Source organism: Ictidomys tridecemlineatus, chromosome X, assembly GCF_052094955.1.
Source record: "Ictidomys tridecemlineatus isolate mIctTri1 chromosome X, mIctTri1.hap1, whole genome shotgun sequence".
Classification (NCBI taxonomy): domain Eukaryota; kingdom Metazoa; phylum Chordata; class Mammalia; order Rodentia; family Sciuridae; genus Ictidomys; species Ictidomys tridecemlineatus.
In genome coordinates this window covers 16,151,225-16,166,587 of record NC_135493.1, presented here as the reverse complement: position 1 = coordinate 16,166,587, position 15,363 = coordinate 16,151,225, and the positions used below count along the sequence as shown (strand labels likewise).

The 15,363-nt window shown below is 37.5% G+C and overlaps 1 protein-coding gene and 1 non-coding gene across 2 annotated transcripts in view; both read left to right on the top strand.

Moving 5' to 3' along the window:
• The first annotated feature begins 11,401 nt into the window (after positions 1 to 11,401).
• Adgrg4 (adhesion G protein-coupled receptor G4) overlaps positions 11,402 to 15,363 on the top strand; it is an 87,879-nt gene continuing 83,917 nt past the window's right edge. The window contains exon 1 of the mRNA XM_078034191.1: positions 11,402 to 11,996. Coding sequence (XP_077890317.1) covers positions 11,492 to 11,996 — 505 coding nt within the window. The 5' untranslated portion in view covers positions 11,402 to 11,491. The remainder of the gene's footprint in view (positions 11,997 to 15,363) is intronic.
• Positions 15,041 to 15,112, top strand: Trnad-guc (transfer RNA aspartic acid (anticodon GUC)). The gene has a single exon. It is a non-coding gene; the product is annotated as a tRNA-Asp (tRNA).

Below are 15,363 nucleotides of genomic sequence, written 5' to 3'. Positions count from 1 at the left end.
AAAGTCATAGGGCTAATGTAGTTGAACCAAAGTACACCTTATCATCTCTCTCTCTCTCTCTCTTTCTCTCTCTCTCTCTCTCACACACACACACACACACACACACACACAGGAATGACAGGCTTTGTTGTCTGAAAAAGGGTAATACATTTTAAAATATTCTTGACTGGAAGAATGACTGGAATTTTGTGACACATGATCACAGGATGCTTAAAGCAGACTCCATGGTTAGAACTTTAGTACCTTTCATTCATATACTGTATAGTCAATCTGGGCTGGAGTCAACTGTCTTGAGAAATTCTCACATATACAGACATATCTTGACCAGGACTCCTTTTGACATGGGAGGGCCCCAGACTCATGTAAAAAAAATCAGTGCTTATGTTGTAGAAGTCAACTTGGTCAGAATCAGTCAGGATATGGTAAAAATGGAAAGGTAAAGCAGCTCCATTTTTTCTTCTTGAAGAATTCATTTGGTGAGGAAGGACAAGTTGAGGATAAATTTTGAATAGAAATTCTAAATTTCTGTATAAACTCTAGAGTTGATCTGTCCAATGTAATAATTACTTACAACATGTAGCTTTTTAAGTTTTAAGTAATTAAGATAAAAAATTCAGTCCTAAGTAACACAAGCCACATTTAAGTGCTTGGTTGTTACATGTGGCCAGTTTCTACCATTTTGGACAGTGCAGCTATAGAACATTTCCATCATCACAGAAAGTCTAATGCTGTTCTGGAAGGTTATAGAGAGTGGCCCATTGAGAAAATATTTTTTTTTTCAGAAAGACAGTTGTATTGAAATTTAATAAACATACCACAAAATCTATCATTTAAATTGTACAGTTTGGTATTTTTAGTGTATTTACAGAGCTGTGTAATCATCACCAGTATCTAATTCCAGAATGTTTTTGTCACCCCCCAAAGAAACTCAAATTCTTTATTCATCCCCCCACAGTAGCCCTTGGTAGTGATTAATCTGCTTTCTATGTCTGTGGATTTGCCTCTTCTGGATATTTCATATAAATGGCATCCTACAACCATACCAAAAAACAAAGTGTTTTTTGTCTGGCCACGTTCACTTAGCATACTGTTTTCAAGGTTATCCATGTGTAGAATGTATCATCAGTTGATTTCTCTTTATTGTTGAAAATATTTAATTATATAGGTATCTATGTTATATTTCTCTATTTATCAGTTGATAGAATGATTGACTGTTTCTACTTTTTTGGCAATTATGAGTAAAACTGCTGTGAACAATTGGGCTCTGGTTTTTGTGTGGATGTATGTTTCCATTTCTTTTGGGAATATACCTACTAGTAGTAGACTTACTGAGTCCTATAGTAACGTTTTTTGACTAACATTTTGAGAACCTAGCAGAACATTTCCCAAAGATACTATATCATTTTACATCCTCATGAAGCACATGAGGGTTCTGACTTCTCCACATCCTTGCCAACATTTGTTCATGTCTGTCTTTTTTTAATCACAGCCATTTTAGTGGTATGATGTGATACTTCATTGTAGTTTTGATTTGCATTTCCCTATGACTAATGATGTTGTGCATCCTTTTATGTGCAAGAACAGACATTCTATCTAATAATACTCAGAGTTATTGCCTGTAAAATTATATCTCACAGATTTTGGAGCATGTATTTCTTTCTTTTTAATTTTTTCCAGATATACATTTCCTACAGTTGACACAGACATAGTGCTTTTGTAGTCAGCATAGGGCAGATTAGAAGGGCTTATATGATAGCACTTTTTAAAATCTGTCATTCAGGTGTGTGACAGACCCTGACACTGTCTCAGGCCAGTAGATTGTAGAAATTTCATTCATCAACAATTAAAATATAGATGGCTATTAACATAGGCTGAAGAGTAGATCTCCAATGCTATTTTCCTCCTACTGTTTGCCTCCCAGGTAAAAATGGAGTTTTAAGATCCCTGGCTGGGAATTTTATTACTTAGGATCTTTCAAGTTATTCTATCAGGCCAGGTATTATAGGAGCTATTAACATAACAACATAAAGATCTTGATAAGGAAATGAAAGGCTGAGTAATTCCACTGTCAGGTAATAGTCTGCAGCTTTTCCTCTTCTGGAAATGGTTCCTCTGTATACTGTTACCCAAACCTAGAAACCATCCCATATCTTTCTCTTTCTCTCACCCTCCACATTCAATCCACTGAGTCTAGTCGATACCACCTCCAGATATATCCTATATCTGACTCTCTCTCTCTACGATATATTCTGCCTTCAAGTGATCTTTTAATATCTTAAGTCAGATCATTCTGATTTTACTCAAAACTTGCCAAGAAGTTCCCATCACAGTTAGAATACAATACAAATTCTTTAATAAGACCTAAAAAGCACTGAGTGATCTTGTCTCCCACTGCCTCTTGGGCCTCATTTCCTGCCATACTTCCTCTCTCCCCCTCTGCTCTAGACACACTGGCTTCCTGCTATGCCTTGAAAATGTCAAGTGCCATCACCAAAAGGTCTGTGCACATGCTACTACCCATGTCTGAGTCACTCTTACTCCACACCTTTGTAACCCTACCTCCTTTTTCATCCCCTAGGACTGAGCTAAAATGATTCTTTCTTAGGCTTTTCTTTAACTGTGCTTTTAATGTAGACATTTCTATTCCCCTCATCCACGTTTTCCCCATTATCTAGCTAATCAGCCTGTTAATTTTCTTCAGAGCACTCCTTACAATCTGTAATTATTATTATTTTTTGTTTATTGACTTCCTTTCTCTCTAGAATGTAAGCCAAGAAGGCCTATGTAAGGGTAGTTCCTCTGCCTCCTGATCCAATAAGAACTTTTGGCAGGCCACACATATGATCAGCAGCTTGGGTCCTGGAGGAAGGAATGTGTTGGATAGTTCTGTGACTGCTGACAGAAATGAGGGTCAGCATTGAATGCTTCTATATATAGCAAATCTACTCTGAGTAGTAGCCTGGTGTTTTAGTCAGTTCTTTCACTGTTGTGACCAAAGGACCTGACAAGTACAATTAGAGAAGTAAAAGTTTATTTGGAGGCTTATGGTTTCAGAGCTCTCAGTCCATAGGTGGTAAACTTCATTCCTTGGGTAGAGCAGCATAGCAGAAGGGTGTGGCAGAGAGGGAATATGGCACCAAGAAGCATAAAGAGAGAGAAAGAGCTCTGCTCAACAAGGACAAAATATATACCCCAAAGGCACACCCCCAGAGACCCACCTTCTCTAGCCACACCCTACCACTTCAGTTAATCCCTCTCAGAGGATTAATTCACTGATTTGGTTGAGGTTCTCATAACTCAATCATTTCACCTCTAAATATTCTTGCATTGTCTCACACATGAGCTCTTGGGGTATACCTCACATCCAAACCATAACACCTGATTACTCGCAAGACCAGTGAGATGTGTGGGCATGGAGTCACAGTAACTATGGTTCTCTGTGGTTGTGAACATTATAGTCATGGTGATGTAGATAATGGAGTTATCCATTATCAGGCACTTATCTATTATATCTGTTCAGATAGTCATGGGTTTACTAGCTTAGGACCTGGCCTACAAATTTTCTCAATGCTCCAGAGCATTGCTTTGCAGGAGTCTGTAATGCTAAAAGCCAGAAAACTTCTTGCTCAGATAAAGGCTTCATAGAATATGGAAATGAGTGTCTGATTATCCCCTTTTAATAGGAATGGTGACATTTCCCAGTTGGCAGGCATGGAGTATCCCTGGCAGAATGTGCACCCCCAGGGTGGTCAGATTCTCCAAAGTATAAACACCACTAAAACCTCTAGTGGGCCCTTTTCCTAAAATCTGTTGTGTCTTCTCTCTTTCCTTTGAGAGGAGGCATTTCCAGGTGGTTGGCTAGCCTAGAGCCTTTCACAGTATTGTAAGTTAAATGGTGTCTTCTCCAAATATATATGTTGAAATTCTAACTCTTGGTACCTCAGAATGTGATCTTATTTGTAAATATGGTTATTGCAAATGTAAATAGTTAAGATTAGATCATGCTGGAGCCAAGTGGGCCCCTAATAAATATGAATGGTGTCTTCATAAAAAGAGGAAATTTATACCCAGACATGCACACAAGGAGAAGATTATGGAAGGCTAAAGGTAAATACTGGGGCAATAAGCCTGCAGGCAAAGGAATACCAGATATTGCAGCCAACCATGGGAAACTAGGAGAAAGACACCGAACAGATTTCTTCCTGATAGTCTTTAGAAGGAGCCAATTTTGAAAACATCTTCATCTTGAATTTCTAACCTCCAAAACCATGAAACAATAAATTCATGTTGTTTCAGCTATCCAGATTCTGGTATATTGTTGTGCCAGCCCTAGCAAACTAATACTACAAACCAAATGTTCTATCAGGCTCGCTGAGTCAAAGAGGAAAGCAGATTACCTTGTGTGAGGGAAACAGTGACCAGATTATTCCCACAGTGTCTGATCATGAGAAAACTGCATTTGTTCACTTTCCCTAAGATCTTGTAAGATAGTGCACTTGCAATCTCAGTCTCAAAATTTTGAAACACTTGAGCATTTTAAAGGAGAAACTTTGCAAAGGAGACTCATAAGAGAATATGTCTGATGGTTACTTAATACTGTCCAGCTGAAAAAAATCATTTGGATTGTTTGTCTCTTAGAGTTATAAATATTTTGCCCACTGATTTTAAAAAAAATTGTTTTAATTAGTTATACATGATAGTAGAATGCATTTATGCACTTTGATATATCATACATAGATGAGATATAATTTCTCATTTTTCTGAGTGTACATGTTGCAGAATCATTTCGGTCATGTAGTCACATATATACATACAGTATAATGTCTGTTTCATTCTACTATCTTTCCTATCTTCACGTACCCTCCCATCCCCTCCCATTGTTGAGAGCCACAGCCGAAGGGGCCCCATCAAACTTCCAGCTGCCAGCTGATGATTGGCTCACAGCGGCCCCAGCAACTTCTAGCTGCCAACTGATTGGCTCCTCTGCAGTGATGCTCATTGGGCTGTTTCCCTGCCCTTTCAGACCACAGAGCTGCTCATTGGGGGACTTTTTCTTGGCTCCGCCCATGGGACCCAGCCAATCAGCCTCAAGAGCAGGAGGAGGGAGGGAGATTGAGAGGCTTGTGGGAAGCCGGTACTGGCAGTTGGGCTCTCAAGGTTTTCCTGAGGAGCTGTGTGGTGTGGTGTGTGTGTTCTAAAAATAAAATTCGTTTCTTTTGACAAGTGGCTCTTGAATTGTGCCCAGCCAGACTGCGGCATCCCATCACTTCCCTCTACCTAATCTAAGGTAATGCTATTCTTCCCTAGTGCCCCGCCCCCAACTTATTGTGAATTAGCATCCGAATATTAGAGAAAACATTCAGCCTTTGGTTTTGTGGGACTGGCTTTTTTCACTTAGCATGACATTCTCCAAATTCATCCATTTACTGGCAAATGCCATAGTTTTACTTTTCTTTAAAGCTGATTTTAAAAAGAAATGCATTACTTTGGAAGGGGGGCTCTTTGCTGATCTTTTGCCAAAAGTTCTCCCAAATAAGCAGCAGGGTCTGCTCATTTTATGCCAGATCCTTTATCCATATACTGATATCTTTGCACAAGGGACAACCCTCCACTTGCCCACATATCAGCCTCCAACTCTATGCTCTAAAAGAAGGCATAACTGCATATTGCATATGTAGTAAATAGCTACTGAGAATCAATTATGTGCCAGTGAAATTGGATGCCTCTATATTACATCACTTACAAAAATTAACTCAAAATGGATGAAAGACCCAAATGTAAGAACTAAATCCATAACACTCTCAGAGAAAGGAAAGCAAAGGGACAAAAGTTCATAGCCTTCATTTTGGAAATGGATTCTTATAAATGACACCAATAGTACGAGGAACAAAAGATAAAATAGATAAATTGGATTTTGTCAAAATTAAAATTTTTTGCATCAAAAGTCATTATGATGATCTGGGGTAGAATACTTGTCTAGCATGTGTGAGGCACTGGGTTTGATCCTTAGCACCACACAAAAATAAATAAATAAAATAAAGGTATTGTGTTCATATACAACTAAAAATTTTTTAAAAAGTTATTATGAGGACAACTTACACAATGTGAGAAAATATTTGCAGATTATATATCTGATAAAGTTCTAATATCCAGATGATATAAACAATGCTTACAAATCAATAACAAAAAGATAAACAACCCAATTAAAAATGGGCAAAAGACTTGAATAGATATTTCTCTAAAGAAGACAAAACAAATGGCCAATGAGAATATGAAGAGACACTCAATGTCATTAAGTATTAGGGAAGTGCAAGAAAAGCATAATAGAATACCACTTCCCAGCCTCTAGTATGGTAATAATAATAATAGAAAATAGCAAGTGTTGTTGAGGATGTGGAGAAATTGGAACTCTTACACATTGCTGGTAGGAATGTAAAATGGTGCCACTATTTGGGGAAATAGTTTGGGTATTATTATTATAAATTGCTTTTGGGTACCAGGTATTGAACCAAGGGGCACTTAACCACTGAGCCACATCCTTAGCCCTTTTTAATACTTTATTTAGAGACAGGGTCTCACTGAGTTGCTTAGTGCCTCGCTAAGTTGCTGAGGCTGGCTTTGAACTCATGATCTTCCTGCCTCATCCTCTCAAGCCACTGGAACTACAGGCTTGCCCTACCATACCTGGCTATTATTATAAATGAAACATACAATTATTTGACCTATAGCAATTCCACTCTTAGTTCAAGTCCAAAAGAAATGAAAACATGTTGTTAAAACAAAATCAATGGCAAAAATCATAGAAGATTGTTCATTATAGCTAAAGGCAAAAACAACCCAAATATCTATTAACAGATGAATCAATAAATGAAATGTAATATGCATATGGTGGAATAATATTAAGCTATGGAAAGTAATGAGGTACTGATACATGCTTCAACATGGATGAACATTATACTAAATGTAAAAAGTCAGGCACAAAAGGCCACATATTGCAAGGTTTCATTTATATGACATGTCCAGAGTAGGAAAAATTACAGAGATAGAAAACATAATAGTGATTGCCATTTATGGGGGATGGGGCAGAGCACAAACACAGAATGGTTGTTTAATGAGACTGTTTAATGTTTGGAGTGATAAAAATGTTCTGGAATTAGATAAAGATATTGTTTGTATAACATTGTGTATATGCTAAATGCCACTGAATTGTACATTTTAAAATGGTATAAATAGTGAACTTCATATTATGTGAATTTTCCCAGTACAAATAAGATGGTGGTTCATGCTCCTGGGGCTGTAACATATGCATTTTAATAAGGCTTTTGATGAGTTTTTCCTAACATGGAATGCACTTATATTATAATGTTAAGTAAGCAAGGGACCAAATTTTCCATACAATATGATCTCAGCTATAAACACACAGACACAAACAAAGCCCCCCCTCCCCCGACACACAGTCAAAGAAGTCAAAGGAAATACATCAACCTGTTATTGCTGATTGTCTCTTGGTGTCAGAACTCTCTGGCTGACTTTATTCTCGTCCTTTTACTTTCTAATACTTTCCATTTTTTTCTTTAAAAAATGTACAGTATTACTTTTATAATGCAACAAAACACCTCCTTTTTTAAAAAAAAATAAACTAGAGAAAGCAATAAATGGGATTTAAAATAAAAGGAAAGAGCAGACAGAGGTGAAGAGATGCAGGAAACTCAAATTCAAGAGAGAATACACTTGTGTGTGTTGCGGGGGGTGGGTGGGTAATCATGCAATTTGGACTTCAAAATTGCCAGGGAACAGATGGCAGCATCCGAGCAGACATCTGCAATGGATAGCAAAATCATATGCAAAGACACAAGTGGCCTTTCAAGCAGGCCCTTGAGAGACCCATGGTGAAGGCTGTTTGCCTGGCCAAACAAGGGCCAAACCCCTCTCCTCCTCATCACAGCCCCTCCTCCTCTGGGTCCTGCTAGAGGCCTGGAGGCTGCAGGAAGGCTCAGCACAGATGTTCTTGCATGTGTGAGGGAGAGAACAAGGTTGTGGGAGAAGAAAAAGGTTTCTGCTAATGACACTGGTAAACACTGCAACTGACATTTACATGGTACTTCATAGTTTATAAACATTGTCACACAGATCACCTCAATGTTAGTTGTTATTGTATCATCTTTTATAATGGCCTTGTGAGGAAGGCAATTATTATTCCCATTGTACACAGACATGACATGAGTTTATTTATTTAACATTTATATGGGGCTCACTATCTTCCAAACACTGTCCTGAGAGCTTTACATGCACTAATTGTCCATGTCCACATAGCTAGTGAGAGACAGAACTGGGGCATGCATCCAGCTTTTAAGACTTGTGACACCACTCTTCTGCTGATGTCTAAGTAGAATTTATCTCTGTCTTCAGAAGCTAAAGTAAGGCCAAACTAATCTTTTCTTCATTTCTCTCTTCCTCCCTCCCTCCCTCCCTCCCTCCTCTCTCTCTTTCTCTTTCTTTCTTTCTTTCTTTCTTTCTTTCTTTCTTTCTTTCTTTCTTTCTTTCTTTCTTTCTTTCTTTCACTATTCATCCAACCATCAGTCTATCTATATTTTTCTGATTATAAATGCAAAATATGATTATTTAAAATGCAGTAATTACTTAAATAAATAATACAGAAAATAAAAATCCCCCTAAATCTCCTATTTAAAGATAATCATTCTTAACTGTTTGATATTCTCTTCCAGACTTTCTTCTATGTGTATACTAACACATATATATATATTTTATTTTTAATAAATAATACTATACTTACACTTAAGGAACTCCCCTTTCACATAATTTTAAGACTTGAAAATTTCTCCATGACTATATATGTCTACTTTATATGCTTTAGTACTTCATTGCATAGAAGTAGCAATTTTCCTAACTAGCCACTTATGAATAGACACATTTTTTTTTATTTTTTTTATGATTAGAAACAAAGCTGCAGTAAATATCCTTGTACTCACACCTTTGTATATATGTATATTTTTCTACAATAAATTGATGGAAATTGAGTTTCTGGGCCAAAAGTATACACACAATTTACTGGGCATGGTGGTGCACACCTATAATCCCAGCAACTTGGGAGGGAGGATCACAGGTTTGAAGCCAGGCTCAGAAATTTAGTGAAACTGTAAGCAACCTCATGAGAACCTGTCTCAAAATAAAATATAAAAGGACTGGAAATGGGGCTCAGTGTTGAAACACTTCTGGTTCAGTCCCTGGTATCAAAAAAATAAAAGTATATATTCAATTAAAATTGTCATAGAAACTGGCAAATTGTCCTTCAAAAACCCTACTCAACTGGTACTCCCACCAGCACCATATAAGAATTAGTCATTTCCCCAAATGTTTGCCAATGCTGGGTACCATCAATCTTCTATGATTTTATCAATCTAGTAGGCAAAATGGTATGTTATTACTGTTTTAATTTGTGCTTAAAAAATGGTGAGGTGGCATCTTTTTTATTGTTGGCCTTTATATTTTTGATTTTGTAAATTGCTCATTCTCCCCCCTTGGCAACTGGTTTTATATTAGTATATTGCAGAGAGGAGAGGCCCTTGTAGACCATATGAGACTATGATACATTCTTTTTTTAAGCAACAAGTAAGTCATAAAGATTTATATTCACCATAAAACCAGTTCTTAAATGTTTTATTTGACGTCATTTGGAGGGCTGAGCGGAAAAGCAATGTTAACCAACAATAGTCAAGAGTTAGATATCATGGTGTTACTGTCTTGTGGGATTAACTCTTGATTTATTAGCTACATGAAAGATAAGATAATACCATATACCAAGAACAGAAATAAGCATTTTCTCATCTATCATAGATAATTGAACAATAACTGGTGCGTGGATAATATGAATTCCTGCACATGGGTATGGTGTGTGTGTGTGTGTGTGTGTGTGTGTGTGTGTGTGCACATGCATGTGGAGGTTGAGTGTGTGCATGAATGTGTGTGTGGGCAAGCATATACATGTGCTTGTTTGTTTTTGGAGGCTATACAGTAAAGGAATGGAGGAAGAGAATTTTGAATGGGCAGAGAATATCCGAAGGCTCTCATTTGGAGGCATCTCCAAGAAGCAGGGCAGTAGTCACTTCCTTCCAGCCTCTATAGTGTGCTGCTATGGCTGTCACTGTTTTGAAGTAGTGGTCCCAACATTATGACTCTAATTCAGAGAGAAGTTAACAATTTTATTCTGCCACAAAGCTCTTTTTGGTTTGGCTTGGTCTGTCCTGGGCATGGAACTAGGTTGACATTAGGCAAACTGTGGATATTTTCCCAGTGGCCTAGGGCTGTGACACTTGTAGTGGTGATAATATCACAATTTAATAGCTTCCTATGAGACAGGAGAAATACCTGATTTAAATTTTCAAGCTGCCTGCCAAAAGACTGAACCAATGGAAATGTACACTTGAGAAGGCTTTGTGTACATTATCTCACTTAATCTTCAAATACTCCTATCAGTAGACAGGGACCACCTGGCCTAGATTCCAATGTGAACTGTGGTCCCTTTTGTTGGGCAAATATAAAACACTATGGTTCTAAATCCTCATTTAGCTGAAACAAACATTTAGGCCCAGGGAGGTTCACTTATTTGCTCAAGTTTAAACTGATGTGTGTCAGTTGGAGCTGGGATTCCACTCCAGGCTCTCTGACTTCATAACCAATGATTACTGGGTTCATGGCTGTCTAGAGTGCTTTAAGCTCTCTCAGCGGGGAGAGGGAAGGAGGGCATCCAGATGCATTCAGGGCAATGCCATCTCTTCCATTCCTTAGTCCAAGCTGAAACCCCCAAATTTCAATATTGTCCAGCTGGTCATCCTTCAGGCCTTTGCCAGTGATTTTTCAGTGAGAAGAAGTCTTCAGAGACAGAATAAAACAGGTCTTTTGGCTCAGGAACAGGCATTGAAGAAATAAATCTCTGTGGAATCATGAATATAATAAGGTGGTTAGGTGGGTTGAAACAATTCTCTTTTGATTATATATATGCATGAGAATTATATGGAGAAAATCTGAAGTCTAGGCTGTTTTTCTTTGGCTTCTTACCCCACTAGCCACACATTTCTAATGGCCCCTCCAAATTGTCCAGCTGGTGTGGGCTCTGGGAACACTAATCTAACTTTTTATATTAGCCTAGGCAAAGTATAATTAGGAAGAAATGCTTCTGCCAAAAACACCACATGCCAATGTCAAAAAGAGATGATTTTTGTTATATCTACAATTTGCTTATTTGTATCAGGATTGATTCATAATTATATTGTGCAATTTGAGCATACTGCCAAAGATGGTAAAAAATTTAACTGAAATTATTTGATTTGTTTTCTCTTTCTCCCTTCTCCAAATCTGGACAGATACACTTTCACTAAAAGGAAAAAAGCTGGATTTTTATGGAAAAAGTGACACATATGTAAGCCTGGCCAAGACCATTCCTGAACTGAGCCAATTCACAACATGTATTGATATGGTAGCCAAAAATGGCAAGCCAGGTTATTGGAAGGCCTTCTCCTATATTACTAACAACACTGTGCTGGGCAGAGAAGACTTACACCTTGGACTTGCAGGGGACCATCGGCATCTAATACTACACAACTTGGGCAAGACCTTTTATATCACTTACCGACTGATTCCATTTAAATGGTATACAATATGCTTGATATGGGATGGGGTGAAGGGCAGATTAGATATTTTCCTGAATCAAAAAAGGTTAGTGATAATAATGGATGAGCCACGCAGCCTGACACCTAATGGGACTCTGGTCTTAGGGCACTTGCCCAAGAATGAAGATGGCCAGGTGAAAAAAGTGGCACCTCACTTTACTGGCAGCTTATACTACTTTCAACTCTGGGACCGCATCTTGGAAACTGAGGAGTTTATGAAGTGTTTAGATGGAAATATCATTAGTTGGGAAGAAGATATTTGGCTTCTCAACAAGATCATCCCAACTGTTGACAGGACACTGCGCTGCTGTGAGTAACTAATTCATTTTTCTCCTTAGCAAGGTTAGCATAAATGCTACGCCACTCTTCCATCAGTGTTCTGGCAAGAGCCTGAGATTGCCACAATTTTTCATTTACTTTTAATATATGGCAAATATTGTTTTCATTTACCTTTTATTTTGATATAATTTCGAATTTACACAAATATTGTAAGAATAACAACATATTTCATACTCTTAGATTCATCAATGGTTAACACTTCCTTATATACTTTATCATCCTCCATATCTTTTTATTTTTTATTTCTTTATTTTTTGGTACTAGGAATTGAAACCAGAGACACTTTACTACTAAGCTACACTAACAGTCCTTTTTCATTTTTTTTTAAATTTTGAAACAGGGTCTCACTAATTTTCCCAGGCTAGCCTCAATCTTCCTGACTCAACTACCTGAGTTGCTGGCATTACAGGTGTGCACCACTGTGCCTGACCCATCCTCTGTATTTTAATCTTTCTCATTTCTCTTCTCTTCCTCTTCCCCCTCCTCCTACACACATAAAACACACACACACACACACACACACACACACACAAAACACACACACAGGCATCTAATTTATTTGTGAATCATTTGAGAGTAGGTTTCAGGTATGATTCCCTTTTATCACTAAATACCTCCATGCATTTTCCCTAAGAATAAGGAATTATCTTACTTAAGCACACTGTATATTCAAAATTAGAAATTTAACATTGATACAATACTTATATCTAATTCACAGTTTATATTCAAATTTAGTGAATTCTTTTAATAACTTTCTTTATAGCTGTTTTTGATTGATCTAGGATCCAATTCAGGAGCATACATTGTATTTAGTTAGAATGTCTCTTTAGACTTCAATCTGGAAGAGACCCTCAGTCTTTCCTTGTTGTTATGGTTTGTATATGAATGGTCCCCCCCCAAATTCTTGTGTTAATGCAGGGATGGATGAAATGATTGGATCATAAGAACTGTCACTTAATCAGTCCATTCTAATTTGAATGAAACAACTGGGTATTAACTGTAGGTAGGTGGAGAATGGCTGGAGGAGGTGGGTCACTGGGGGCATGACCTGGAAGGGTTCAGTTTTTCTGTGACCCCTTCCCCCTCCTCTGTTATCCGGTTGCTATGAGGAGAGCAGCTTCCCTTCCTTCCCTACGCCCTTCTGCCATGATGTGCTCTCAAGTTAGTTGGAGTGCAATGGATTTAGCCCACCTTGAAGTGAACCTCTGAGTCAGTGAGTCAAAAGAAACTTCTCCTCTTAGTTGTTCTTGTCACGTATTTTAGTCACAGCAATGAAAAGCTGACTGACACACTTACTTGTCTTTCATGACTTAGACATTTCTAGCATACGGTCCAGTTATTTTGTGTAATTTCCCTTAATTTGGGTTTGTCTAATATTTCCTCATGGTTAACTTTATGCTTTGTATTTTGGCAAGAATACCACAGAAATGATGTTGTTCTTCTCAGTGCATTATTACATCAGTAGACACATGGTGCCAATTTGTCCCATTATTTGAGATGATAACTTTGATCACTTGATTCTGATCTCTGGCAAATTTTTCCATAGTAAATGTATTTTTTTTCTTTGTAATTATTAAGCAATTTCTGGGGGAGAAGTTTGGGGGCTACATAAATACCCTATTCTTATCAAACTTTTATCCAGTAGTTTTATATCTATTGATGATTCTTGTCTGAATCACCAGTTACTATACTGGTGGCAAACTCCATTCTTTTTCTACACTTATTAGTGGACATTCTAAAAGAATAGTTTTCTCTTCTTCCACATTTACCTGTCCATTCATTCATTTATGTGTTTATTTATATAAGCATGAACTCATGGATTCTCATTTTATTCATTGGATTAAAATCTGTTATTATTGTTTATTTTGATACTCAAATTGGCCCAAATTTAGCAAGTGGGGGCTCTCCAATCTGGCTTTTGTGTCCCTTTGACACACCCCATCATTCTTTGAGCATTTTCTTATTTTTTGGCACAAGATACTCTAGGATCATCTTGTATTTTTTCTCTTCAGTCCAAGAATCAGATGTTTTACCAAGGAGTGCTGGTTCTTTTAGCTGGGAATGGTATTCAAAAACCAATTCACTTTTCTTGTGAATGTAATGATGATATTGAAGAACTATTTGGATAGAGTTCTTGTAAAAAATCCTCTCTTCTTGGAATTATGGATGCATGTTTCTCCTCTCTGCTTTAGAGAAGGAAATATAGGATTGTTTTTCTCTGTAAAATCCCACTCTTCTCATTGCCAGTCTTCTCCACCATCATCAACAACAGTCCTGAAGCGTGGATCACAGTCAGTGATAATAGCATCAAAATAGAATTTTTCTCATTTCCTGAAACGTTCACTTATTCTTGGGGTATTGTTTACTTATGAATTTGGGAGGAGAACAATTAGGGAGGGAGTAGGGGCTAGATCCAAGCCTAAGAGGGCTCTCCTAGACTGTTGGGATATACTTTCATCAACAGTCCATATGTTATTTGAGTTAATGGTAGAGGCACATTGCAGGGGATTTCTATTTCTTTGAGATCAGACCGATGCAAAGAAAGAACAAAAGCTATTTCTTTGTGCTGCTAACTGAAGGCACTGTTTTTTCTCTTTTCTGAACTCTTGAAAATAAAGGAGAACAGTCCTAGCTGGCTCTGATCATAAAACTGAGCTAGGAACTAATAGGTTAACTCTGATCAGCTCAAGTAAAGCAGTTTAAAATAATTTTATGTTTGATCTAAGGAAACAAAAGTATGGCCCTAGCAAACTCACATGTTTTATAGTGGTATTTAAAAACTGAATCTGGTCACCTAATGACCTTTACTATTTGGCTGGTAAATAACTAAATCTAATTAATGCATTAAAGTGCTATACAGCTCTTATTTATTTTGCTCTTTTGTACACTTTTTTTTATTTTGCAATCCACTCTATTGGTTGGGTTGTTTCTTTATGTGCATAACACACAAATAATCCAACACAAGAAACACAAAAAAACACTACCTAAAATGACAAGTAAAAAAAAAAGGGCCGTCCTCGTTAGTATAGTGGTGAGTATCCCCGCCTGTCACTCGGGAGACCGGGGTTCGATTCCCCGACGGGGAGGCAGTCGCCCTCTTTTGGGGCTGGGGATGTGGCTCAAGCGGTAGCGCGCTCGCCTGGCATGCGTGCGGCCCGGGTTTGATCCTCAGCACCACATACCAACAAAGATGTTGTGTCCGCTGAGAACTAAAAAATAAAAAAATTTTTTTTTTTTTTTTTTTTTTTCAAGAGCTTTGTAATGTTGTGAACAACCAATAATAAAAAATAAAAAAAAAATTAAAAAAAAAAAAAAATAAAAAAAAAAAAACTAAAAA